The sequence below is a fragment of the Thalassophryne amazonica genome, chromosome 13 (assembly GCF_902500255.1).
Source record: "Thalassophryne amazonica chromosome 13, fThaAma1.1, whole genome shotgun sequence".
In the NCBI taxonomy this organism is placed as follows: domain Eukaryota; kingdom Metazoa; phylum Chordata; class Actinopteri; order Batrachoidiformes; family Batrachoididae; genus Thalassophryne; species Thalassophryne amazonica.
Window position 1 is genome coordinate 8,960,733 of NC_047115.1, and position 27,014 is coordinate 8,987,746.

The following is a 27,014-nucleotide window of genomic DNA, read 5'->3' on the forward strand; positions in this document are numbered from 1 at the left end:
GAGCTGAGTGCCTTCATTGTGAGCAACAAGATTTATAATGTGCTTTAAAAACACATGCTTTTGGTGGTTGAGGACCTGAGTGAAGGGAGTGCCTTAAAACAGTGGTTCACAATGGTTTTAGTCACTCACTTGTCTTAAACACCAGATCAAATTCCTTGTATGTGCAAACTTACTTTGCAATAAATTAGATTCTGATTCTGATTAAAAATTACATAACATGATGCTAACAGGCTAATGTTAGCATGAAACCTCACCAAAATAACATAGCATGATGCTAAGAAAATAATGTTAGCGTGAAAACTCAGCAAAATCAAATAACATGATGCAAAGAGGATAATGTTAGCGTGAAAACTCACCAACATCCCATAACATGATGCTAACAGGCTAATGTTAGTGTGAAAACTTGCCAGCATCCCCTAACATGATGCTAACAGGCTAATGTTAGTGCGAAAACTCACCAACATCCCATAATATGATGCTAACAGGTTAATAGTGCAAAAACTTGCCAGCATCCAATAACACGATGCTAACAGGCTAATGTTAGTGCAAAAACTCACCAACATCCCCTAACATGATGCTAACAGGCTAATGTTAGTGTGAAAACTCACCAACATCCCCTAACATGATGCTAACAGGCTAATGTTAGTGTGAAAACTTGCCAGCATCCCAGAACATGATGCTAACAGGTTAATGTTAGTGCAAAAACTCATCATCCCCTAACATGATGCTAACAGGCTAATGTTAGTGTGAAAACTCACCAACAAACCCTAACATGATGCTAACAGGCTAATGTTAGTGTGAAAACTTGCCAGCATCTCATAACATGATGCTAACAGGCTAATGTTAGTGCGAAAACTCACTAACATTCCATAACATGATGCTAACAGGCTAATGTTAGTGTGAAAACTCACCAACATCCCCTAACATGATGTTAACAGGCTAATGTTAGTGTGAAAACTCACGAACATCCCCTAACATGATGCTAACAGGCTAATATTAGTGTGAAAACTTGCCAACATCCCATAATATAATGCTAACATGCTAACGTTAGTGCGAAAACTCACTAACATCCCATAACATGATGCTAACAAGCTAATGTTAGTGCAAACACTTGCCAACATCACATAACATGATGCTAACAGGCTAAAGTTAGTGTGAAAACCTGCCAGCATTCCCATAACATGATGCTAACAGGCTAATGTTAGTGTGAAAACTCACCAACATCCCCTAACATGATGCTAACAGGTTAATGTTAGTGCGAAAACTCACTAATATCCCATAACATGATGATAACAGGCTAATGTTAGTGCAAAAACTTGCCAACACCACATAACATGATGCTAACAGGCTAAATGTTAGTGCGAAAACTTGCCAACACCCTATAACATGATGTTAACAAACTAATGTTAGTGCGAAAACTCACCAACATCCCCTAACATGATGTTAACAGGCTAATGTTAGTGTGAAAACTCACGAACATCCCCTAACATGATGCTAACAGGCTAATATTAGTGTGAAAACTTGCCAACATCCCATAATATAATGCTAACATGCTAACGTTAGTGCGAGAACTCACTAACATCCCATAACATGATGCTAACAAGCTAATGTTAGTGCAAACACTTGCCAACATCACATAACATGATGCTAACAGGCTAAAGTTAGTGTGAAAACCTGCCAGCATTCCCATAACATGATGCTAACAGGCTAATGTTAGTGTGAAAACTTGCCAGCATCCCATAACATGATGCTAACAGGCTAATGTTAGTGCGAAAACTCACTAATATCCCATAACATGATGATAACAGGCTAATGTTAGTGCAAAAACTTGCCAACACCACATAACATGATGCTAACAGGCTAAATGTTAGTGCGAAAACTTGCCAACACCACATAACATGATGCTAACAGGCTAAATGTTAGTGCGAAAACTTGCCAACACCCTATAACATGATGCTAACAAACTAATGTTAGTGCGAAAACTTGCCAACACCACATAAGGCTGATAATGCATGAAAGCTCAAAAACATCACATAACATGATGCTAACAAGCAGATGTTAGCATTATGTTACGCTGATGAGTTTTCATACTATGTTTTACAGGCATAGAGTGAGATCCTACGTAATGGCTGATGTTAGCATGAACACAGTGCCTCCCCTGTGAGCAATGAGATTCATGATATGCTTTTAAAAAATTAAAATGACAGCTGCAATTTTGTTCAGAAAAATCTTCAAAGGATTCAAGGATTCAAAGAAATGTTATTGTTATATGCATAGAAGAACATGTTCCCTGCACAATGAAATGTGTCTACTGCATTTAACCCATCCTAATTGCCAGTAGGAGCAGAAGTCACCATTAGGCGCCGGGGACCAGCTCCAGATGTACATCCCTGCCATGGTCAACAGCAGGGCTGAGCAAACCAACACTGACCCATAACAAACAACACACACACAACACACAACACATAGGCCGGCCCGGTACATAAAACATATATATGAAAGCAAAACACGAGGGAAAAGGAGAAAAAAAAAACCCTCACAGCCGCTGCATTACACAGCGGCAATGAGGAAAAAAATCCCCATCAACACAGAAAAACAATAATCACACAGACAAAAACAAGGACACAGGACGACAACCGAGATTTGAAAAGGTCCAGTTTATCAGAACACTCCGGAGGCAGCCTGTTTGGCGCCGTCAGTCAAATCTTACTGCACATCTTCAACTAATTTTACATATTGCCTGAAAAATGACAATTGAACTACATATTTTTGCCGAACATATAACAGACACCCAGATTTGAGTCTTAGATAATTATGCTATTATTACAGCTACGAATGAGAATAATACAATATTTCAGAATATTCTGAGAAAATCTTGATGTTGGAACATGACTTTAAGATGGGCAGTCAACCACAAATAAATCCAAATACTAAACACCTCTGACCTGATTATTGATTTGATTTCTACAAAGGTGACACGGGTTTAGTTGTCGTTTTTTTTGGTGCTCACCGATGGGTTTTTCACAGATGAGGCCTTCAGTGGTGGCGGTGCAGGGGTTGGCTTTCAGTCCAGTCAGCTGTCCCCATTCCAGGTAGGCACAGAATCCTGAATCATTGGGCTCCTCGGGCAGCCAGCGCAGGCTGCTGTTGGTGAAGGGTGACATGTCTTCCCAGGCCCAGTACGACACATTGATCTTCCTCAGGCCGACCCATGGAGACAACGTCTGAAAATTTATCGTTATACAAACAGAAATGACTCTCAGGGCCCTATCTTGAGCTGTGGAGCAAGCACAAGCACAAAGAACACAGCACAAGTGGGGCCTGTCCAACTAACTTTGCTGTTTCCATGGTGTGTAATTTGAGCACAAGTTAAGGCATAGGGTGAAAAGTGGCTGGACTATGCTTAAGTATTCATGGGCATTTTTTGACAATGCACTGAATATAAAATTAAATTAACCAGTGTGTCACCTGTCAATGTATTTTAGAGATGGGTTTGCCTGCAACTGGAACATTGCTATTTAGATGGTGAGCTCAGAAATGAGAATTTTTCTGGTGATGAAAGGTTTCTGTGCACAAAGTGTGCGTGCAAGAGCAGTAGTCATCCACCACGGCTCCCTGAGGTGAAGCATTTTAGCACCTCCTGCAACACCTCATCCTTGTATCATGTCAGTTGCCCCAAGGTACTTCACAAGGGTAAGGTGCATTTCTATGCAGATGTTCAAAGCGTTTTGCAATGATGCCTCACATCCACTTACACTCTCATAGAGATATTAGGGTGTGATCATGCAAAGCGCTTAACTGCACAACTTGTGAATTAAGGATGTCACCCCTGGGACCTTCACAATGTTCCAGTTTGAATGGGACCTTCAGCTCTGAAGTATCAATAACAAGGTTCAACACCAATGCAGAAGAAGACCCTCAAGAACATACAACCCCTGGCAAAAATTATGGAATCACCAGCCTCTGAGGATGTTCATTCAGTTGTTTAATTTTGTAGAAAAAAAAGCAGATCACAGACATGACACAAAACTAAAGTAATTTCAAATGGCAACTTTCTGGCTTTAAGAAACACTATAAGAAATCAAGAAAAAAAAGATTGTGGCAGTCAGTAACGGTTACTTTTTTAGACCAAGCAGAGGAAAAAAATATGGAATCACTCAATTCTGAGGAAAAAATTATGGAATCACCCTGTAAATTTTCATCCCCAAAACTAACACCTGCATCATATCAGATCTGCTCATTAGTCTGCATCTAAAAAGGAGTGAACACACCTTGGAGAGCTGTTGCACCAAGTGGACTGACATGAATCATGGCTCCAACACGAGAGATGTCAATTGAAACAAAGGAGAGGATTATGAAACTCTTAAAAGAGAGTAAATCATCATGCAATGTTGCAAAAGATGTTGGTTATTCACAGTCAGCTGTGTCTAAACTCTGGACCAAATACAAACAACATGGGAAGGTTGTTAAAGGCAAACATACTGGTAGACCAAGGAAGACATCAAAGCGTCAAGACAGAAAACTTAAAACAATATGTCTCAAAAATCGAAAAATGCACAACAAAACAAATGAGGAACGAATGGAAGGAAACTGGAGTCAACGTCTGTGACCGAACTGTAAGAAACTGCCTAAAGGAAATGGGATTTACATACAGAAAAGCTAAACGAAAGCCATCATTAACACCTAAACAGAAAAAAAACAAGGTTACAATAGGCTAAGGAAAAGCATTCGTGGACTATGGATGACTGGATGAAAGTCATATTCAGTGATGAATCTCGAATCTGCATTGGGCAAGGTGATGATGCTGGAACTTTTGTTTGGTGCCGTTCCAATGAGATTTATAAATATGACTGCCTGAAGAGAACATGTAAATTTCCACAGTCATTGATGATATGGGGCTGCATGTCAGGTAAAGGCACTGGGGAGATGGCTGTCATTACATCATCAATAAATGCACAAGTTTACGTTGATATTTTGGACAATTGAAAGAATGTTTGGGGATGTTTCAAGATGATAATGCATCTTGCCGTAGAGCAAAAACTGCGAAAACATTTCTTGTAAAAAGACACATAGGGTCAATGTCATGGCATAGGGTCAATGTCAATGAGCAGATCTGATTTGATGCAGGTGTTAGTTTGGGGGATGAAAATTTACAGGGTGATTCCATAATTTTTTCCTCAGAATTGAGTGATTCCATATTTTTTTCCTCTGCTTGGTCTAAAAAAGTAACTGTTACTGACTGCCACAATCTTTTTTCTTGATTTCTTATAGTGTTTCTTAAAGCCAGAAAGTTGTCATTTGAAATTACTTTAGTTTTGTGTCATGTCTGTGATCTGCTTTTTTTCTACAAAATTAAACAACTGAATGAACATCCTCTGAGGCCGGTGATTCCATAATTTTTGCCAGGGGTTGTATTTAACTATTCAGACTCATACCTTGTTGAAGTTGCACGTGAAGCAGATTCGTACATCGGTTTGGAGATAACTGAAGGATTCTTGCAGCAACACAACAAATATGCTACAAATAAAGTCAGGTGAATAAATCTGATCTTAAATTAAAGCATCTTCAGATTAACTGTCATAAAAGCAGACATTTAGATTTGTAGCATTGTAAATTTTGGAGTCTTTTAGTTGTAGGTGTAGCTAATCATAACAGGCCATAACATAAGATCTTGCAGGTTTTACCTGGAGGGAATCAAACCCTTTTCCACGCTTGGGATTTGTTTCTTTGTAAACTTATAAAGGCTTAAAATTTGAGCTTCGGCAGCATCACAGTCAGACTGTGAGTGTACAAACAGCACATAATGTGTGTTTGTGTGAATTCCACTCAGCATCTCCGCTTTTAAATCCTTTGCAATCTGGGCGGAGTAGAAATAATTGCATTTGTGCAGAGAAAACACATTTCTGCTGAGAGTACCAGACTTCTAAGAGTGGAATGACAACAGAAAAGCGTCTGCATTGCCATAGCTTAAAAGCGTCAAAGGGGTGTTTTATTTATAAGACCCTGGCTCATATAGATCGATAGATAGATAGATAATATGTATATATAGATATTTTTTTTAATTTTTAATGGTTTATCTCCAAAAACAGACTCTTCTGTGCCAGGAAGAGAAGAAGTAAAGGCGAGAACCACACATTCTCTCAATTACCTCCTGTTCAAATATTTACTCTTGTTCTCCTGACGCTGCACATTTATCAAAAGTTTGTGTGAGGTCTCAAATAATATTTTCACCATGAATATTGGAAATCAACATGACACGCCTGTCAGATGTGATGTGATTCGTGTGTGTGTGTGTGTGTGTGTGTTCAGAAAGAATTCACACAAGCAGTGGCGGATCTATGGGGGGGGAGTCAGCCACCCCACCATCACCACCACAACAACCGCCACCTTCCTGAGCCACTGACTAAAGTTGATTAAAATAAGCGAAAGCTCTTGCACAAACAAAAAACTGATTTAGAAGACTGAACACAAAATCTGTAAATTTTCAAAAGATAGCTGTAAAATTTCTTGTTTTAAAAATAATAAAGGATTATTAACTGAGCGAGATTTCTGGATGGGGAAATATCAGACTGAGGTGTTGACAGTATGAGCATAAAAATAGGGAACAGAATATGACCTTTTGACCTCTTAAAATAGGTCAAGATTAGCCATCTTTGAAATTGTTCAAGGTCTGTGTCTCAAGAATGTTCTCTGTGAATTTGAAGACCCTGGCAGGAATAGGACTGGACTTATGCTGAGCACAGACAGACAGATGGACAGACAGATGGAAGGCCTTTACAATACCTGATGCCCAAATTTTTGCCTCGGGTAAAAATAATCAGTATAAGCTTTGGATCTTTCTTCTAGCCTTAATGGTTGTGACGATATCGTGGAAAATGCATTGACAGCTTATGCTAATTTACGGTGTGTTTATTCTAATAAACGCAGGTGTGTTGTCCCACATATGAGAGCTCCATTAGAGATGCCAATTATGTAAAAAGAAACTATATCTCTGGATCACCACAAATTTCACCAAAAGAACCAAACCTCAAAATGTTTTTACCCCTTTTCTTGGTTGACAGGCAGACATCTGAAGTTTGTCATATTATTTTCATTAAAGGTGTTTCTGTGTAATGAAGAACTTTTTTATTTTTCACTGATTTTTCTTGACTCTTTAGCGGAGAGGAAAGTGATAACTTCACAACTGCAGGTGCAATCACAGCTCCGGGATAAAGTCTGACAGGTGTGAAGAAGACTACGTCAAAGTGCCTTATTATTAAACATCACATCCCACCTGTCAGGCTTTTCTTCTGTTTTTTAATCAGAGCACTGCAGAATTATTGTCACTTTCAAATAAATGTTGCTGACATTATCAACACCCCCCGAAAAAAAAAACACAGTATTGAGTTCTTTTGTCAAACAATGTACAGAAACATTTTTATGATTGAAATAATTTGCATAGGCTATAATAGCTTTTGCTTTTCAGCTTGGCATCTGAATCTCACAGTAAAGGTGCTGTATTATGTCATATATGCAAATAGTGTATAGAATGTTTCTAATTTGTTTGCAAACTGGGTTTTTAACTGGTTTATACAACAGTAAAGAACGTTTTTTGTTTGTTTGCTTGTTAGTTATTCATGGATAATGTAGCAAAGTTAGCTTCTGTGATAGCTGCTCCATTAGACACCGAGATAATACAGTAAAGGAAGACTTTTTCTAAATGTTACTTTTTTCTGTCATTTAAGTTGTGATTCTGACCTGGTACAGAATACGGCACCAATCACCTGGTTACCCATTTTGTTTGCAAAGGTTATAACTATGCGTCTGTTATAAAACTTTTAAGAGGTGGGTGCTGAACTAATTTTAAAAATGCTTGTTGCTGTTCAGCTTTATTTTGTTTATCAGTTTAAAAGTTATCTGATAAAAATTAATCTGAAGATAATTGGTCAGATACTGGTTTTTAAAGTTATCTAAAAAGATAATCCGATACTGAAAACATTATCTTCGATAATTATCTATTATCGGAAGTGTGCCCACCACTGGTCACTACATCCAAGTACTTGGGTTTAATTATTGATGCAGCGCTGTCCTTCTAAGCTCATATTCAACACCTGATCTATAAATTGAGGTCGAAGCTCGGGTTCTTCTATAGAAATGAGTCATGTTTCTCCATTTGATAAATGCTACATTCATGCCCGTACTTGGCTATGGTGATATTGTGTATTTGTGTGCTTCAATCACTTGTTTACAGTTGTTGTCCCCATTGTACCATTGTGCTTATTACTGGTAGTAGCCGCCTTTCCTACCATTGCAAACTTTATGCCAAAGCTGGCATGCCCTTTTTGGAAGGAAGGCGACCCACACACTGGATGACTTTGGTGTATTATGCTCTTATTAGGCTCGTTCCTACGTACTTGTCTACTTTTCTGCGGAGGAACGCTTTTAGTTTTGCTTCCGCCTCTTCTTGGAATGCCCTCCAATCGGTACAAACTGTCTGGGCTGGTTTCTCTGACAGCCTTCCGTTCAATATTGGAAAACCGACAAGGAAAATCGTTTGAACAGTGTGTGTGTCTTAAACCTTGAGTTGTTACTGTGTCGGTGCTTACATTGTAACTGCAATAAAATAACTGTTGTGTTCTTTGGTCAGCTGCTTGTATATTATGGTGGTTGTGTTGTTTTGTTTTGTGTTATATGTCATGTGCTGCTGCCTTTCTTGGCCTTTTCTTGTGAAAGAGGTCTTGATCTCAATGGGTTTTTAAAATCTGGTTAAAAAGAAGACTGTGAGCCCGAGGCAGCTTCCTCTGGAAAGAAGGGACCTCAGTTTAACAACAGTCAACACAGTAACTGAGGAATGCTGTAATATAACGTTTGGTTTCAGTGTAGGACAACTAAACCCACCTTGTCTTGCAGCTGGTATGTTTGTAGCTCCTCCAGAACAAAGCTGACGTGTTTGTCTGTGAGAAGAGAGGCGATATTTCCTCCCAGGTTCTTGCAGTAGTGCTGAGCGTTATCGTAGCTGTCTGTGGTGGAGTTGATAAGAAGACAAACATCCTCCACATGATACCAGCCGTCTCCACACAGCTGACCTGCACACAAAGACACACAGACCACCTTTATTCATCTGTTACATCTGCAGCTGATTAGCTTTTCAACTAACTTTGAAAACCATTAGCAGAACAAATAGTGTCCATTAAATTTCAGTTAGCTAGCTAAAAGTCAGCTAGCATGTTTTTGGCTCAAGTTAAATCAGTCAAAAGTCTTTGAAAACCATAAAATCATGTGTTGCAATGTGTGAATGTATGTACCTTAATGGATTAGTGCACATGCTCGACTCAAAGCAAGCATATTTTACATTAGCAGATTGGCTTTCTAGCTAACTTTGAAAACAATTAGCACAAAAATAGCATCTACTAAATTTAGTTCAGCTAATTATAACTCACTGCATGTTTTTGGATGAAGATTATCAGTCAAACGTGTTTAAAAACCCTAGCATCATTTGTCCATTTCATTTATTGGATTAGTGTATAAGCTCCAATTCTCGAGGTTGGTGCTAAGTCACTTCCAGAAACAAACATATTTTTCATGAGCAGGTCAGTTCATCAGCTAAAGGCCCTGGGTGGAAATGGGGCTGTCGGCATACGCAGGCTAAATCGTCAAGGTGTGACATTTCCTTAACCTTGAAGCCCAACCAGTATAATGTCGAAGTTGGTGCCACGTCACTTCGGTGAAGTGGCCAATCCGAAGCTGAGAATTTGTACTTCCGCGACTGGCCGCTCAGTGAAAACTCACTCTGGCTGTATTGATTGTCTATTAAAATCAGCCGGTTTGCTTTTGTCTAACTTGCTTCTAACAGCCAGCTGATAGCTCTCATTGCCTAGAAGGGTGATATTTATACACTAAGATGACCTGAAATGAACCGTTGTACATTGAATTTATTGACGACTCTGACCCCTTTGAAAAGTGACCAAATTACATGTATTTGTACTGAGCTCTGCGATGTTTTCACCGAGAAAACCCACCCCCCAGAGGATAAATGCTCAGATGACCGACCTTGAGAATACTAAATTTAAGTCAGCTAGCATGTTTTTGAATAAAGTTTGTCAGTCGAAAGTGTCTGAAAACCCTAAATTATGTGTTGTGATGTGCCAATTCTGTTTATTGGATAATAAGTGTATAAGCTCCAGTAGAAACAAACACAGTTTTTCATTAGCAGATCAGTTTTTCAGCTAACTTTGAAAACCATTAGCAGAACAATTAGCATCTACCAAATTTATTTGAGCAAATTTATGTCAGCTAACATGTTTCTGGACAAAGTTTAACACTGAAAAGCATTTGTAAATCATAAAGTCATGTGTTTCTTGTGCTTAGAAATTAGAAGCAAGTGTGCTCGCCACTGCTGCTTGTTTATATAAGTTGGCATTAATTTGACCACGTGACACGTGGCTACACAGGAGTCACAGGGTTGAGGACAACAGCAACTGGAGAAGGCCAAGGACACGCCCACGTTTCACCTGGCTGCGGAAGATAGATGGGCTGGTTGTCTGCTTGGATGGACCTTGGATGGGGAGGTGATGGTCTAGTGGTTAAACGTTGGACTTGAGACCAGAGGATCCTTGGATCAAATCCCAGCCTGACTGGAAAATCACTAAGGGCCCTTGGGCAAGGTCCTTAATCTGCTAGTTGCTCCCTGTGTGTAGTGGGCTCCTTGTATGGCAGCAGCCTCACATCGGGGTGAATGTGAGGCATTATTGTGATGCAGATGGAAAAGCACTATATACTGTAAATGCAGACTATTTACCGTCCATTTACCGAAGGTGGTTCCGTGGTGTGGTGCAGCACCAGCACATGCTCCCAGACCTGACCTGCCACATAGAATGTGACTTAGTCACAATTCCCAGAACTGGAATGTGAAGGAAAATGAATTCTTGTGGTGATTGGAGATTCTATTAGCAGATAGATTAGCAGTGTGGATGGACTGAGACACCAACGTGGTGTGGAATCGCTCAGAGGCCGTTCAATTAGCCAGGATGACAGACAGCTCCAAGTCCTTCTACCTCCACTGAGCACCGCTGTTTATTCTAGACTCCATAACTGATTCCATCCACAGACCCCTAATGGCTTCCATCACTGACTGGTTTTCACAGCACAGAAAAGAAAATACTGTCTTTCTTTATTTTTCTCCATGTAAGAGCACCCTGTTTAAACAAGGACACGGACGAAAGGAGAGAGACAGACAGACAAAGGACTACAAAAATAAACGGGCAGATGAGGTTATGGTCTTTGTGTAAAGCAGAGATAAACATATTGCCCATTTAGGATAATTAGCCACAACATAGTGTTTAAGGGGCGGCCATATAACAGCTGGCGTGCTGGAAACGGTTCCCACTGAGGTTTTCTATTTTGCAAAGTATCAAATGTTTGTGAGCTGGACGACAATAGAATCACTCACAGATCTGACAGCCTGTTTGTTGTGCCTGCTTCCCACAGTTTATACTTTGGTCACACAAAGGATTTGCAAACCCTTATGTTTTCCATGTGATCTTGTAGAATGGACGCTTGCTGATGCTGATGACCGTGATACGAAAGCTACTGGAGAGAATTATGATAAACATCTACAACCTCAATTACAATGAAGTTGGGACGTTGTGTAAAATGTAAATAAAAACAGAACACGATGATTTGCAAATCCTCTTCAACCTATATTCAGTTGATTACACCACAAAGACAAGATATTTAATGTTCAAATTAATAAACTTTATTGTTTTTGTGCAAATATTTGCTCATTTTTGAAATGGATGCCTGCAACACGTTTCAAAAAAGCTGCGACAATGGTATGTTTACCACTGTGTTACATCACCTTTCCTTCTAACAACACTCAATAAGTGTTTGGGAACTGTGGACACTAATTGTTGAAGCTTTGTAGGTGGAATTCTTTCCCATTCTTGCTTGATGTTCGACTTCAGTTGTTCAACAGTCAGTTGTCTTATTTTGTGCTTCATAATGCGCCACACATTTTCAATGGGCGACAGGTCTGGACTGCAGGCAGGCCAGTCTAGTACCCGCACTCTTTTACTACAAAGCCACGCTGTTGCAACATGTCCAGAATGTGGCTTGACATTGTCTTGCTGAAATAAGCAGGGACGTCCCTGAAAAAGACATTGCTTGGATGGCACCATGTGTTGCTCCAAAACCTGGATGTACCTTTCAGCATTGATGGTGCCATCACAGATGTGTAAGTTGCCCATGCCATGGGTACCTACACACCCCCATAACATCACAGATGCTGGCTTTTGAACTTTGCACTGGTAACAATCTGGATGGTCTTTTTCCTCTTTTGTCCAGAGGACACAACGTCCACTATTTCCAAAAACAATTTGAAATGTGGACTCATCAGACCACTGCACACTTTTCCACTTTGCGTCTGTCCATTTCAAATGAGCTCGGGCCCAGAGAAGGTGGCGGTGTTTCTGGATGTTGTCACATCAGTATGGCTTTCGCTTTGCATGGTAGAGTTTTAACTTGCACAACGAAATTGTAGCGACGAACTGTGTTAACTGACAATGGTTTTCTGAAGTGTTTCTGAGGCCACACGGTAAGATCCTTTACACAATGATGTCGGTTTTTAATGCAGTGCCGCCTGAGGGAAGGACGGTCACGGGCATTCAATGTTGGTTTTCGGCCTTGCTGCTTACGTGTAGAAAGTTCTACAGCTTCTCCGAATCTTCTGATTATATTATGGACTGTAGATGATGGAATCCCTAAATTCCTTGCAATTGAACATTGAGAAACATTGTTCTTAAACTGTTGAACTATTTTTTCAAGCAGTTGTTCACAAACTGGTGATCCTCCCCCCATCTTTGCTTGTGAATGGCTGAGCCTTTTGGGGATGCTCCTTTTATACCCAATCATGACACTCACGTTTCCAATTAACCTGTTCACCTGTGGAATGCTCCAAACAGGGGTTCTTTGAGCATTCATCAACTTTCCCAATCTTTTGTTGCCACTGTCCCAGCTTTTTTGAAACATGTTGCAGGCATCCATTTCAAAATGAACAAATATTGCACAAAAACAAACAAGTCTATCAGTTTGAACATTAAATATCTTGTCTTTGTGGTGTATTCAGTTGAATATTAGGTGAAGAGGATTTGCAAATCATTGTATTCTGTTTTTATTTACATTTCACACAAGCTAAAACCCATTTCCATAACTCTGTCTAGCAACCACATAACAACCAATGTCTAATGTTAATGCCCGTCTTGAATTAAGATGCCTTAACATCCATTTTCCCAGAAGCTTTCGCCTTGGCGATGGATGTAGGCGCGCTCACCGGGTGCTGGTTGACACTCCTGCTGCTGTGGATCCCACTGACACTTGTTGTTCAGGGAGCAGCTCCGGCAGTTGGCCAGTCTGAAGCATTCCTGCTGCTCTCTGTGCTCACACCTGGAGGAGTCGAGCACCGACTTCACACACAGAAAGAAAACCAAGTCAACCATAAGACAGACATGGACTTTTCATTGATGTTTATAGCAGGTCTTACTTTGGTGCAGGTCACATCAGCATTTTGCCCAAGAAATTAAATTCTGTATTATTTGGCAGACGCAACATATTTACAAATATCACAGTATGTGTTTCCTGGTTAGAATATCTTGCTGGCATCAGTGGTATTGTACTTGAGTTTTTGTGGAGTGCCACATGGTTCTATTCTTGGCCCTATTCTATTTTCAGTGTACATGCTGTTGTTGGGGTCAGTTATAGCTCAGCATAACCTGTCCTTTCATTATTATTCAGATGATCTGCAAATCTATCAGCCTATGGGAACTAATGGAAGTGATGCAATGACTTCATTGTTTGATTGTATTCAGGATTTAAAACAGTGACTGTCCCAAAATTTTCTTTACCTGAATGGTGGTAAAACAGAGACCATTGTGTTGGGACATTCTGGCATGCAGAATGTTGTACCGTCAAACTTTAGTGTTCTGGCTAGACAGGATGGGACAATTCTTCACTGTATTTAGAAGAAAGTAGTCCTCATAATATCTGTATTGTGTAGGTCAATGGACATCGTGGGATCAAAAATCACCCCAAGGTTCCTCACTTTGTGTGAGGTATGACACACGAGCCTAGGTTAAGCGTTAGCTGGTTAAACTGTTGATGTTTTGCTGGACCAAGAACCATCATTTCGGTCTTGTCCAAGTTTAAAAGTGCAGTGAAATTGCTGGACATCCAGCTTTTCATTAACGGAAGACAATCCTCTAAGGATTTTATGTGCATGAGATTACCAGCAGGTATCGGCATGCACAACTGAGTGTCATCAGCGTAGCAAAACTAATCCAATAATGCCACCGTACGTGCCCAAATTGTGCTATATAATGGGAGAAAAGCAGGGGCCTAAGATGGATCCCTGTGGAACCCCATAGTTCATGACATCAAGGTTGGAGGTAGTGTTGTTGTACAAGATAGAATGAGAATGACTGGTTGGGTATGATGTCAACCATGCAAGGGCACTCCCAGTTATCCCAAAATGATTCTCCAGCCTATCAAGTAGAATATGATGATCCATCATATCAAACGCAGTGCTAAGATCTAACAGCACCAAAACCGTAGTGGTGGCCGATTAAGCAGGTTCTGCTTTTTGTAGACGTTACGAGTTTCGTCGGCACACCTGGTGAGATACTATCAGATTCTGTAAACCTAGGTAATGGATCAGCGATGGCACCCACCTCAATAATAGGGTGTAGTGGCTGTATTAAGGCATGCTGGGATATGTTTAACCTAATGTGTTCTAGTATTTTCTTCTCAAAGTAATCCAAAAAAATCTTGTGCTGTAACGGAGAGCGAACTACTGGTGGCTGTCCTTGGATAAGTGTTGCCACCATGTCAAACAGGAACTTTGAGTATTATTTGCCTTGGGTGATCAAGTCAGGACTAATAGGTCCGCTTTGTAGCCAGTAGTAATGCTTATAGTGTAGAATAGCATTGCATTATGTGAGGTGGAATACTTCTCATTTTGAACTACTCCATTTTTGTTCTAGACCTCTGGCCTTATGCTTGAGGCCACGTAAGTAATCACTGAACCACGGTGACTGTGTTTTGAGGGGGTATGGTTTTAATATAGGTGGAGCAATCGTGTTAAGTGTGGTTGTGAGCACATAGTTTAAACTGTCCACAAGACTGTCTACTGAATGGTCATTTTCCAAAAGTGACACTAAGATATCAGGGATCCTGGCTCCAACTTCAACTGTAGTTGAACACTTGACGTGTTGCCGCAGTGATAAATAAGGTTCTTGTTCCAGTAAACACAGCAACCAGATTGGAAACCTAATAAGTGAGTGATCGGAGACCACCAACGCAAGAGGCATGATGTCAATATTTGTGACACTTCTAGAAGTGAGCATATTACAGCTGCACTTTACTCACTCCACTGGCTTCCATTTAGTTTTAGAATTGAGTTTAAGATTTTAATGTTTGTTTTTAAAGCTATTCATGGCCTTGCATGTTCCTACTTGTCAAAAATTTTAGCTCTCAGAATGTCTGGTCAGGTTTACTTCAGTGTTCTGAGGTCAAAATACAAACTCTGGGGCGATGGTACTTTTGCAGCAGCTGAACACAGAATGTAGAACAAGTTACTTCCTCATTTACGCAAGATTTCTGATCCCCGTTTTATGTTTGTGTGTTTCCTTGATTTTGCTGTAAAGCACTTTGGGCACCCTCTGCCTGCTGTAAAGGGCAGTATAAATAAAGATTGATTGATATTACTTGAGCAATGCTCCTGTGACCAACCAGGCTTTTGTACCACTGAAGGGGATTAGACCAAATTTACAAACCTGTCTCTGTATACCATGGCCTACACAAAAATGTATGGTGGCCAGGTTGGTAGCTACATCCAGGTCAGGGTCAATATTTAAAAATGCTCCAATCATATTGAAAAGTATACCACATTATCTATATGATTATAAAGATTAAAAAAAAAACCCTGGCTGCAAAACCAAGATGGCTACTTTCAAGAAGTGGGGCCAAACTGGTTGCCAAAGTGGCTCAGGGTGCTTCCATAAGGTGGTGGATGCAACAACACACAGCACCAACATGTTCATCTTGACCTGATCTCAAAGCAGTAGTAGGATTGCTTTGGTTTGGACTCAAATATGCATGTCAGTGTGAAAAAAACAATGCGAGTTAATCATGTGCCATGAGTATTTTTTTGCTTTGGGAAAATCCGGCAGTGAATTACATTACAATAAATTAAAATCCACACTGAAATATTGGTGGCAAATCCAAGTGTGGCTGTGGCACTTAAAGTATTCTGTAAAATGATACACACTTTTGCCCTCCTCCTGGCTCCATGCTTCCATAAACTCAGCTGGGTTTCAGACAACATGGATGGAGGGGGAGACATATACAAAGTGCCACCATGCTGCTGGGCCAGCTCCAGAGTCAGCTGCACACAAACAGATACAATCCCAACCGAGTATACAGATAAAAGGAGAGTCAAAAGAAGAGTTGTGGTATTGTATGAGGAAGTCTGGAGTGTCAGAGAAGTATGTGAGGGTGGTATAGGACATATACAAGGATAGTGTAACAGCGGTTAGATGCACAGTAGGAATGACAGACTCATTCAAGGTGGAGGTGGGATTACACCAAGGATCAGCTCTGAGTCCTTTCTTGTTCACAATGGTGATGGACAGGTTGACGGATGAGATCAGACAGGAGTCTCCATGGACTATGATGTTTGCAGATGAGATTGTGATCTGTAGTGAGAGGTGAGACCAGGTTGAATCTAGCCTGGAAATGTGGCGATATGCTCTGGAGAGAAGGGGAATGAAAGTCAGTAGAAGCAAGACTGAGTGCATGTGTGTGAATGAGAGGGAGAACAGTGGAATAGTGCAGTTACAAGGAGTACAAGTGGTGAAAGTAGGTGAGTTTAAATATTTGGGGTCAACTGTTCAAAGTAATGGAGAGTGTGGTAGAGAGGTGAAGAAGAGAGTGCAGGCAGGGTGGAGTGGGTGGAGAAAGGTGGCAGGAGTGATCTGTGACCGAAGAGTATCTGCATGAGTGATGGGGAAAGTCTATAAGACAGTAGTGAGACCAACTATGTTGTACGGCTTAGAGACAGTGGCACTAACAAAAATACAGGAGGCAGAGCTGGAGGTGGCAGAGCTGAAGATGTTGCGATTCTCTTTGGGAGTGATGAGAATGAACAGGATTAGGAATAAACATAGAGGGACAGCTCAGGTGGGACAGTTTGGAGACAAAGTCAGAGAGGCGAGATTGAGATGGTATGGACATGTGCAGAGGAGGGACCCAGGGTATATAGGGAGAAGGATGCTGAGGACGGAGTGACCAGGCAGGAGGAGAAGAGGGAGGCCAAAGAGGAGGTTTATGGATGTGCTGAGGGAGAACATGCAGGTGGTTGGTGTGACAGAGGAAGATACAGAGGACAGGGTGAGATGGAAATGACTGATCTGCTGTGGCGACCCCTAATGGGAGCAGCCAAATAATAATAAGAAGAAGAAACTTATATGTCAATACACAAGTAACATTAGGTGGCACCAAATAGCCGTAAAATGAGTATGTGCCCAGAGGCCTGGAGTAACACACCCATAACTGTGACAGGGGCTACATGATGGAAAGACTCAGTGATTCCACGAGAGCAGCTCAAACATTAGGCAAATCAATGAGTAACTGAGGGTACATTATGATGCAAACTTTAAGTTTTGGTGATAAATTCAGTAAAGTCATCAAACAGCTCTCAAGCATCCAAGAAATGTGGTATAAGAGACTGAAATGTTAGAAGACAGTGAGGCCAAAAAGAGCCCTTACCATAATCTACCATACTTTAAATGTTAACATTTAATCCGAGTTCTTACAATCAGGGTCACTTTATATTCATATCAATCCAGTAAGATTGCTATTTATTTATTGTATCACCGTGGCAACTCACCATCGTGCAGTTGCTAGAGATGGAGATGCACTTCCTGTCCTCACACCACTGACAGCCCCATGTGTTGGTGGTGCAGCTCGCACAGTCCAAGAACCTGAAACACTGCTCATCTGTACTTTCTGCAAATGGGAAGATGCACACAAACTCATTTTAATGATTATTTTTAGAAAGTTTTCATAGCATTTTAAATAGAAGGTCCTGGATTTATTAATGTTAACATTTTGGAAAATTTATATACTGTGCATCCAGAAAGTATTCACAGCACTTTTTCCACATTTTGTTACGTTATAGCCTTATTCCAAAATGCATGGAATTCATTTTTCCTCAAAATTCTACACACAAAACCCCATAATGACAATGTGACAAAGTTTTTTTTTCAATTTTTGCAAATTTATTCAAAGTTTTTAAAAACTAAGAAATCACATGTACATAAATATTCAAAGCCTTTACCGTGAAGCTTAAAATTGAGCTCAGGTTCATCCTGTTTCCACTGATCGTTATTTAAACTGAGCGACCGGGGGAGATGGACTTTAGTCAGGGAGATGAGCAAGAACCCGATGATCACTCTGTCAGAGCTCCAGCATTCCTCTGTGGAGAGAGGAGAATCTTCCAGAAGAACAATCATCTCTGCAGCAATCCATCAACCAGGCCTGTATGGTAGAGTGGCCAGATGGAAGCCACTCTTTAGTAAAAGGCACATGGCAGCCCACCTAGAGTTTGACAAAAGCCACCTGAAGGACTCTCAGTCCATGAGAAACAAAATTCTCTGGTCTGATGAGACAAAGATTGAACTTTTTGGCGTGAATGCCAGGCGTCATGTTTGGAGGAAACCAGGCACCATCCCTACAGTGAAGCATGGTGGAGGCAGCATCATGCAGTGGAGATGTTTTTTCAGCAGCAGGAACTGGGAGAGTAGTCAGGATTGAGGGAAAGATGAATGCAGCAATGTACAGAGACATCCTGGCTGAAAACCTGCTCCAGAGCGCTCTTGACCTCAGACTGGGGTGAAGGTTCATCTTTCAGCAGGACAATGACCCTAAACACACGGCCAAGATATCAAAGGAGTGGCTTCAGGACAACTCTGTGAATGTCCTCGAGTGGCCCAGCCAGAGCCCAGACCTGAATCCGATTGAACATCTCTGGAGAGATCTGAAAATGTCTGTGCACCGACGCTCCCCATCAAACCTGATGGAGCTTGAGAGGTGCTGCAAAGAGGAATGGACCAAACTCTCCAAAGATAGGTGCACCAAGCTTGTGGCATCATATTCAAGAAGACTTGAGGCTGTAATTGCCGTCAAAGGTGGATCAACAAAGTATGGAGCAAAGGGTGTGAATACTTATGTACACGTGATTTCTTAGTTTTTTAGAATTTTGAGGGAAAGATTAATTTACTCAATTTTGGAATTAGGCTGCAACAACAAAATGTGGAAAAAATGAAGCACTGTGAAGCACTGAAAATTTCGTCAAAATCCATGCAGTAGTTTTGACATAATCCTGCTAACAGACAGACAAATAAATAAATACACGCTGATGGTTTTTATTACATCCTTGGCAGATGTAAAAATTAGCATCACGAGGGAATAACAGTGCTGCAAAACCAGTCTAAGGGCTGAATATTACACAACATTTAAAGAACCAAACTGGCAACTTTGATTACTAATAATTACTCAGACAGGTTCCACTGCCATGGTTCTTGACCGGAAAAAGGTGCTTTGCCCTCTTCAGGTCGGTGGAGTGTCCTTGCCTCAAGTGGAGGAGTTTAAGTATCTCGGGGTCTTGTTCACGAGTGAGGGACGGATGGAGCGTGAGATCGATAGACGGATCAGTGCAGCATCTGCAGTGATGCGGTCGCTGTATCGGACCGTCGTGGTGAAGAGAGAGCTGAGTAGGGGGGCAAAGCTCTCGATTTACCGATCGATCTACGTTCCGATCCTCACCTATGGTCATGAGATTTGGCTCATGACCGAAAGAACGAGATCGCGAGTACAGGCGGCCGAGATGAGTTTCCTCCGCAGGGTGGCTGGGCGCTCCCTTAGCAATAGGGTGAGGAGCTTGGTCACTCGGGAGGAGCTCGGAGTCGAGCCGCTGCTCCTCCACGTCGAAAGGAGTCAGTTGAGGTGGCTCGGGCTAAAGCGGAAGAAAATGGATGGCTGGATGGAAGGTTCCACTCCTGGTAACTATTTCCCAAAATGTGTAACTGGAACATGTGCTGACTGAGTGACATGTGCATCCTGTACTCCCTGTGTGCTCAGTTATATTCTGTAATCCTGGCTAAGGTCTTTAACAAACAGGGGTGACTCCCCCAAAGTCTGTTCTTGCAGCTTTGTGCGAAAGAGCAAGCCAGAGATTTAACCTCCCCCAACCCCATGCCTCGGAATCTTATTGGTCTTTTTGGTTTGTAAATGAAAAGAACTGCATTTCTACTGCAGAGATCCTCAAAGTATTTCACAGTGATGTGTCACGTTCACCCCTTACACACACACACACACACACACACACACACACACACACACACACACACACACACACACACCCCTCCACCAAAATGTCCATCTGCTTATTCCAGCTTGACTGTGCATGTAATGCGGGTTCGTGGCATCGTTTTTGGAGGATAAAATTGCAGCTCTGATTTGTAGATTCGTGCCTCATTCTCCTCCTGATAAGTGTCGAACCATAACTACGTACATGTAACAGAGCAACATCATTTCGGCATTACTTTAACTAGAAAATGTTCCAGTTACTGAGGAAAAACGTCATTAAATTACAGTTACTCATTAAAATGTTTGTGATTCCATAGTGCTTACATTTGGATATAATTCAAAATTCTGAATGTGTCAAATATTAATCTTGCAGATGTTGATTTATGTCTCTGCTGTGCAGGAACAGCACATTTCTGTACAACATGAGCCACCAAATTAACTCACCAAAATAACTAATTTCATCGACCCTTATTTTGAATTTGCACCACCACATCCAGTTTGTTGCCTCAATTTTAGCGACTAAAAATCCTAGCTAGTGACTAGCGGCAAATCTGGCAACTTTTACTCCGTTAAAAGCGATCAGTTTTGGAACAGCGGGATTGTTTGGAATGTTGCTGCTCCGGGGACACAAAAAGAGGGTCACACTGGGACATACAGGTGACTTAACTCAAGTTATACTGAAGAAAAGTTTAACAATAATCACTGTTGTGAGCTTGATACTTCCAGGTTTAAACTGATATTTTTAAGATTTTGGAGCTTTATTTCTCCATTTGAAAACATTTGTTTGAATAGTAATCAAAGGTATTAAGTTGTATCGCTCTGAGGGAGTATTTAAAATAGTTACATAACTACACTTTTAAGTGAAAAGGCACCTTGACAGTTGCACCAATTTGATCCCTGCACTGCTGCGCAATTCGTTGTGCCAATGTGACCCACTTTGTCCCGTTTGATGCCACGTTATATAAAAGAATCATTTCGTAGGTGATGATGCAGGGATGGTGGCCAAGTGGTTAATGTGCTTCATTTCAGTGCAGAAGGTTCCGGGTTCAAATCCCACCCCTGCCACATTTCTCCATGTAATGAAAAACCTGTGCCAATTCAACATGCAGATCCACCTTGGATTTGCTGTGGCAACCCCGAGCGCAAACAAGGGAGCAGCCGAAGGGACTTACTTACTTGGCTGATGAAACTATCTCTCATCGCTCCCAGACTCACAGAGAAATGATCTGCACCTGCAGGTTCTCTTGTGCGTGTTGTGCAGTGGAGAACGCATTTGGAATCATCTCAAAGGTAATTATTTATAATATAGATGGCTGTCATTCCTTCTTATGTGTTAGATAATGCATCTGTAAAATTATGTTTATTACAGATGTAACATCTCGCTCAGATGTGCTGCGTTGCGTTGCGCTGTGTTGCGCTGCGTTGCACTGCGCTGTGCTGCGACGATGAGACACATTGAGTCACAGTGACACACAGTGTTTTCAAATAGGTTGTGCAGTATTCATGTCTAGTTCACAAAATTAATGTGTGCCAGAAGTTTTGAACGCATCTAAGTTTTCTTTGTGCACTGGCTCACAGCCACGCACACTTTACAACAGTTTCCTCACAGGCACGCCAGATTGTGTGCAAGTGCAGAAATCAAATTTGTGTAAGTGTCAAGGTGTCGTAACCAGTCATCTGTAATCTATTAGTCTTCAAAAGTAGCATTTCCGATGCTGCTCCAGATTACTCTGTTGTCTTCCAGTGATCACAGGTGGATTGAATTTCTGCTTATTGTATTTTCAATAGCATCTGTCTGAAGTAGTTTTGAGGACAAACGTAGTAATGATGCATTTTTTTAAGAGGTGATAAAACTCTAAATCCTCATGTTTCTGGCTGCACTTACATCTGCTGCTTTCTGTTCCTCTGGCAGACGTGAGGACGAGGAGGGTTCAGAACGGGAATAATTATTTGAGAATGTGGTAATTGTTGCAGGTTGACCTTCTGTTCTCGCAAATACAGTCTGCCAACAAACTTCAGAAGCCAAATCTTTGTGGATTATTATTATTGTTCTCTGGAAAAAATGAGTCTTTTGAGAGCAGCACTTACTGTATGTGGAGTTCTTCTGTTCATTTCGCAGAACGTACGTCACACAGTCGACGTTTACACTGATTACAGTTTTTTGGAAGTGTTTTGCTGTGTTTGGGATTTGTGTCATTTAAATTGATGAATTTATTTATAGTGTGCTGTCTCACACTGTGTGCGTGCAGCAGGAAATTCCAGCCCCCAAATCCCACTAAGATGCTGTTTGTTCTGCAGGAAACTGGTGTTTCAGTGAATTATTCAAGTGGCCGACCTCTGCAAACCAATAACACTGGTAGAAAAGGTTACAAGCTTTCATGTTTTTTATATATATATATACATACATATATATACATTAGTCAAAAAAATAATCTTGAAATTGGATTCTGAATATTTTATTGAAATAAGTAACAATGCTTGTCAATTTTTAGTTTTTAAACTTGATTATTTTGCACACTATCAAAAAAATATTTTCACATCAAATCTCATCACCCATAATCTAGTAATTATAGCTGATGCACTGCTTTTTAAATATCACCAACCTGGAGTTATAACTACGTAGCTAAATCTCTTGGAAAAATTTGATTGTACCTGCATTAATGGCAAATATCCACCCGGTGGACATATTGCTCCATTTCAAGAACCTTGAGTACACACTGCAGTGGGACACGACAACAAACCTGTTACTTATACTAGTAGATGAGGAAACAGTCTCGTGGGTAGGATGGTAATCTAGCAGTCGATGCCACAGACCTTCACCTGAGTGATTGACCTCTGGCTGATCTTGCCAGGGCAATTCTGGAATCCACCTGTGTGTGCCACATTTTGTCCAAATGGGGTTGAAATTCAAAGTTCTTGTCCTTGACTTTCACAAAAATGAATTCTTTAACGGTGATTTCAGGGCCAATCTTCACTGACCTACAGTGAAATCAGCAAAAGAACCTGACAGGAGCAGGTCAACAAGCAGACGAGCACGTGTGACTTTGGCCTCAATGAGTGACCTTTGCACACATATGTCAGTAAGTTATAGAAGGTCAAATATGCCAAAGTCTGGTGCAAATCAGAGTGAAAATGGAAATTTAGGCCTTTGACACCAGTGGTTGACCTTTGGCAAATTTCACCTGACTGGCTAATTCTATAATCCATCTCAATATGTGTGCAAAAGATTTACTGTAAGTAAGAGTGACCTTTGACCTTTACTGGACAATTCCAGAACCTACTGATATAGGTGTGCCACATCGCAGGGAAATATCTGCCCTTTGACCCCAATTACATTAACCTTTGCCAAAACAAGCCCTTTAGGGCAATTCTGAGGTCAACCTATGTGTACCACAGCAAGTTGGGTGAAACGTGGCCAATGGGCCTGGATCCTAGGAGGAGTATGGGAACAAACAGATACTTTGCATTAAATAAAGTACAATAGTGCAAGCAGCCACTAGAGGGTGCACAAACACACTTGTTTCAGTTAAGGTTCATTTTCTTCTGCTCAAATGACTCCAACTAATCGATAAAGTACCTCAAGAACAACCACATTACTGATACTAACCAAACTGTTCAAGCCTGTTCAATAAATTTAACGCTGCTTTATTTTGACAAAGGTGCAGCTGTGGTCTGTTGAAAGTGGGGTCAACACATCCACGCAAAACAGTGATGGTTAAAAATCACTTTACTCTTTATGGAGACGTAGGAAAAGTTTTTGAAAACATCAGATGAGCCAATGATTAATGTTGGCGAGAAACCAAAGATTGAAGAGTCATCGTAGCGGATGGAGGTTCACATACCGACTCGTGGGGGGCAGAAAGGTGGACGAAAGGCATAGTTGAGTGGGTGTGGCTTCCACGGGACACATCCACCTTTAACCCAGCTACAGCGAACACCCGGGCCGGCACCGGCACACAGGACTGGATCGGAGAAGGCCCAACAGGATGGAGGGGTGTAGGCCAGAACCTCGTTGAGAAGAATCCCCGAAAACCCACCAAAGATGAACATGGAGCTGGAGGAGGGGCGGAGAGACGGGATTAGAGCACGACGTGAGAGACGCCGAGCTGCAGAGGGACCAGAAGAAGTGTGAGCACGAAAGAGAGAAGAGGTTTGGAAGAATACAGACGGATGGATGAGGAAATATCAGGACTGCAGGAGAACCTTTCAAACGTAAACACACACTTTGGGTTGGTTAAATAAAAAGGTTTAAAGCTGATTGTTTGATGTTCAAAGCTGACATTTCTGAGCTCAAAGCTGACATTTCTCAGAGTAAATGGGGTTAAAGGGTCAAACTATTATTATAAAGTTCAGCAATAAGCCGTGGTGCAGAATTAGAGAACGACTCCGAAGGTCAGTTTTCCTGCTCAAGCTCAGGAAAAAACGATCACGACAATCCAGAAATTAATTCACAATAAATTGATTTGGAAGATTGCTTATCTTCATATTGATGGTCCCTTCCAATTTCACCGTAACTGTTCAAATAGTGGTCCAGTTCATATTTAAACCAACTCAGAGAGCTTTTATTATCAACAAAGCTTCATTTCCATTTTATCACACTTTAGGGTGAAGTGTGTGCTCAACTCCTGGTTTAAAATATAAAGTGTTATCACAAAGTGAATCATGTTGATATTGAAAGGATTTGCAGTCAATTCAAAGTCTTTGGGCTTAAATGGAAAATAAAATCATTATTTATTTTAAGAAGATAAATTCAGAGAAGCAGCATGATGAATATGAACATACAATAATTCTGTTACCGTACCTATAGAATTAATGTAGGAATATAGGCTGTGCTCAATTCATCAGCATCATCATTATTATTATTACTGTTGTTGTTAAGTATTGACTGGCATCTGATTTTTTTATTTCTTTACATCACACTTTTTTATTTCTTCATTTCATGCATGTCAGACCCAAATAAATGTTCATGCATATATCAATAAGCTGATGCAAAACCACATTCTGCACACATTGCAAAGGCACTGCTGCTGAAGAAGAGAGTATGGGTACTGGACTGCCTGCAGTTATGGCCTGTACTCAATGCAGAATGTGTGGAGATTGTTTAAACAAAACATACAATGACAACAACCCCCGTACTGTTGCAGTGCACAAGGTCAAATGTCACATTTGACTTCATACATGTGTTTAGCGGTAACCATCTGGGTATCTGCTGTAACCAACAACTTGTACTGGCCATTCAAAATATCGGCACTGATACCGATTACCATGCTCCCAAATAAGAAAAGTTTGTCCTTGCCAACTTCAATTATTCCACCACATTCGGTCCAAATCGAACCAGGATTCAGAGACGTGTTTTGTTAATACCGTCACATGCTCTATACGTGCATTACTGCTGCATTCAGGTGAACAAATAAAACGATTAAAAAGTTCATAACCTAAATTTGTAGATCATTATAAAGACTGCAAACATTAGCATAAACATAATTGTGCTCTTTTACATCAGAATTAATTATTGCAACCATAAAATCTTGCAATGAGGAGATTCACAATCAGAGAATAAAATGAGACAATATCTCATAAATCTGCCTATTTGAGAAACAATGTAGTTCTGTTTATTTCAGAAAATAATTCTAAGACCTTCTGTCTATGTTTTATGGCAGCACGGTGGCTTAGCGGTTAACACTGTTGCCTCACAGCAAGAAGGTCATGGGTTCGCTTCCCACCTGTGTCCTTTCTGTGTGGAGTTTGCATGTTCTCCCCGTGTTTGTGTGGGTTTCCTCCGGGTTATACACTCAACAAAAATATAAACGCAACACTTTTGGTTTTGCTCCCATTTTGTATGAGATGAACTCAAAGATCTAAAACTTTTTCCACATACACAATATCACCATTTCCCTCAAATATTGTTCACAAACCAGTCTAAATCTGTGATAGTGAGCACTTCTCCTTTGCTGAGATAATCCATCCCACCTCACAGGTGTGCCATATCAAGATGCTGATTAGACAACATGATTAGTGCACAGGTGTGCCTTAGACTGCCCACAATAAAAGGCCACTCTGAAAGGTGCAGTTTTATCACACAGCACAATGCCATCTCATCTGCATGCTTGTCGTCCTCATTGGGGTCTCGACCTGACTCCAGTTCGTCGTCATAACCGACTTGAGTGGGCAAATGCTCACATTTGCTGGCATTTGGCACGTTGGAGAGGTGTTCTCTTCACGGATGAATCCCGGTTCACACTGTTCAGGGCAGATGGCAGACAGCGTGTGTGGCGTCGTGTGGGTGAGCAGTTTTCTGATGTCAATGTTGTGGATGGAGTGGCCCATGGTGGCGGTGGGGTTATGGTATGGGCAGGCATCTGTTATGGACGAAGAACACGGGTGCATTTTATAGATGGCATTTTGAATGCACAGAGATACCGTGACGAGATCCTGAGGCCCATTGTTGTGCCATACATCCAAGAACATCACCTCATGTTGCAGCAGGATAATGCACGGCCCCATGTTGCAAGGATCTGTACACAATTCTTGGAAGCTGAAAATGTTCCAGTTCTTGCATGGCCGGCATACTCACCGGACATGTCACCCATTGAGCATGTTTGGGATGCTCTGGACCG

At 41.1% G+C, this 27,014-nt stretch overlaps 1 protein-coding gene and 1 long non-coding RNA gene across 3 annotated transcripts in view; one reads left to right on the plus strand and one right to left on the minus strand.

Moving 5' to 3' along the window:
• The window catches only part of atrnl1a (attractin-like 1a), a 449,940-nt gene that overhangs the window by 327,797 nt on the left and 95,129 nt on the right, over positions 1-27,014 (minus strand). The window contains exons 12-17 of one of the 2 annotated variants that reach the window (XM_034184476.1): positions 24,240-24,451; positions 17,918-18,036; positions 16,298-16,414; positions 13,307-13,439; positions 8,878-9,065; positions 3,011-3,224 (exon numbers count right to left, since the gene is read on the minus strand). In XM_034184476.1, the coding sequence (XP_034040367.1) occupies positions 3,011-3,224; positions 8,878-9,065; positions 13,307-13,439; positions 16,298-16,414; positions 17,918-18,036; positions 24,240-24,451 (983 nt within the window). The remainder of the gene's footprint in view (positions 1-3,010; positions 3,225-8,877; positions 9,066-13,306; positions 13,440-16,297; positions 16,415-17,917; positions 18,037-24,239; positions 24,452-27,014) is intronic. The other variant, XM_034184477.1, reaches the window with a different exon arrangement.
• Positions 1,347-21,377, plus strand: LOC117523063. The gene is made up of 3 exons (XR_004564403.1): positions 1,347-1,358; positions 14,718-14,722; positions 21,266-21,377. It is a non-coding gene; the product is annotated as an uncharacterized LOC117523063 (long non-coding RNA).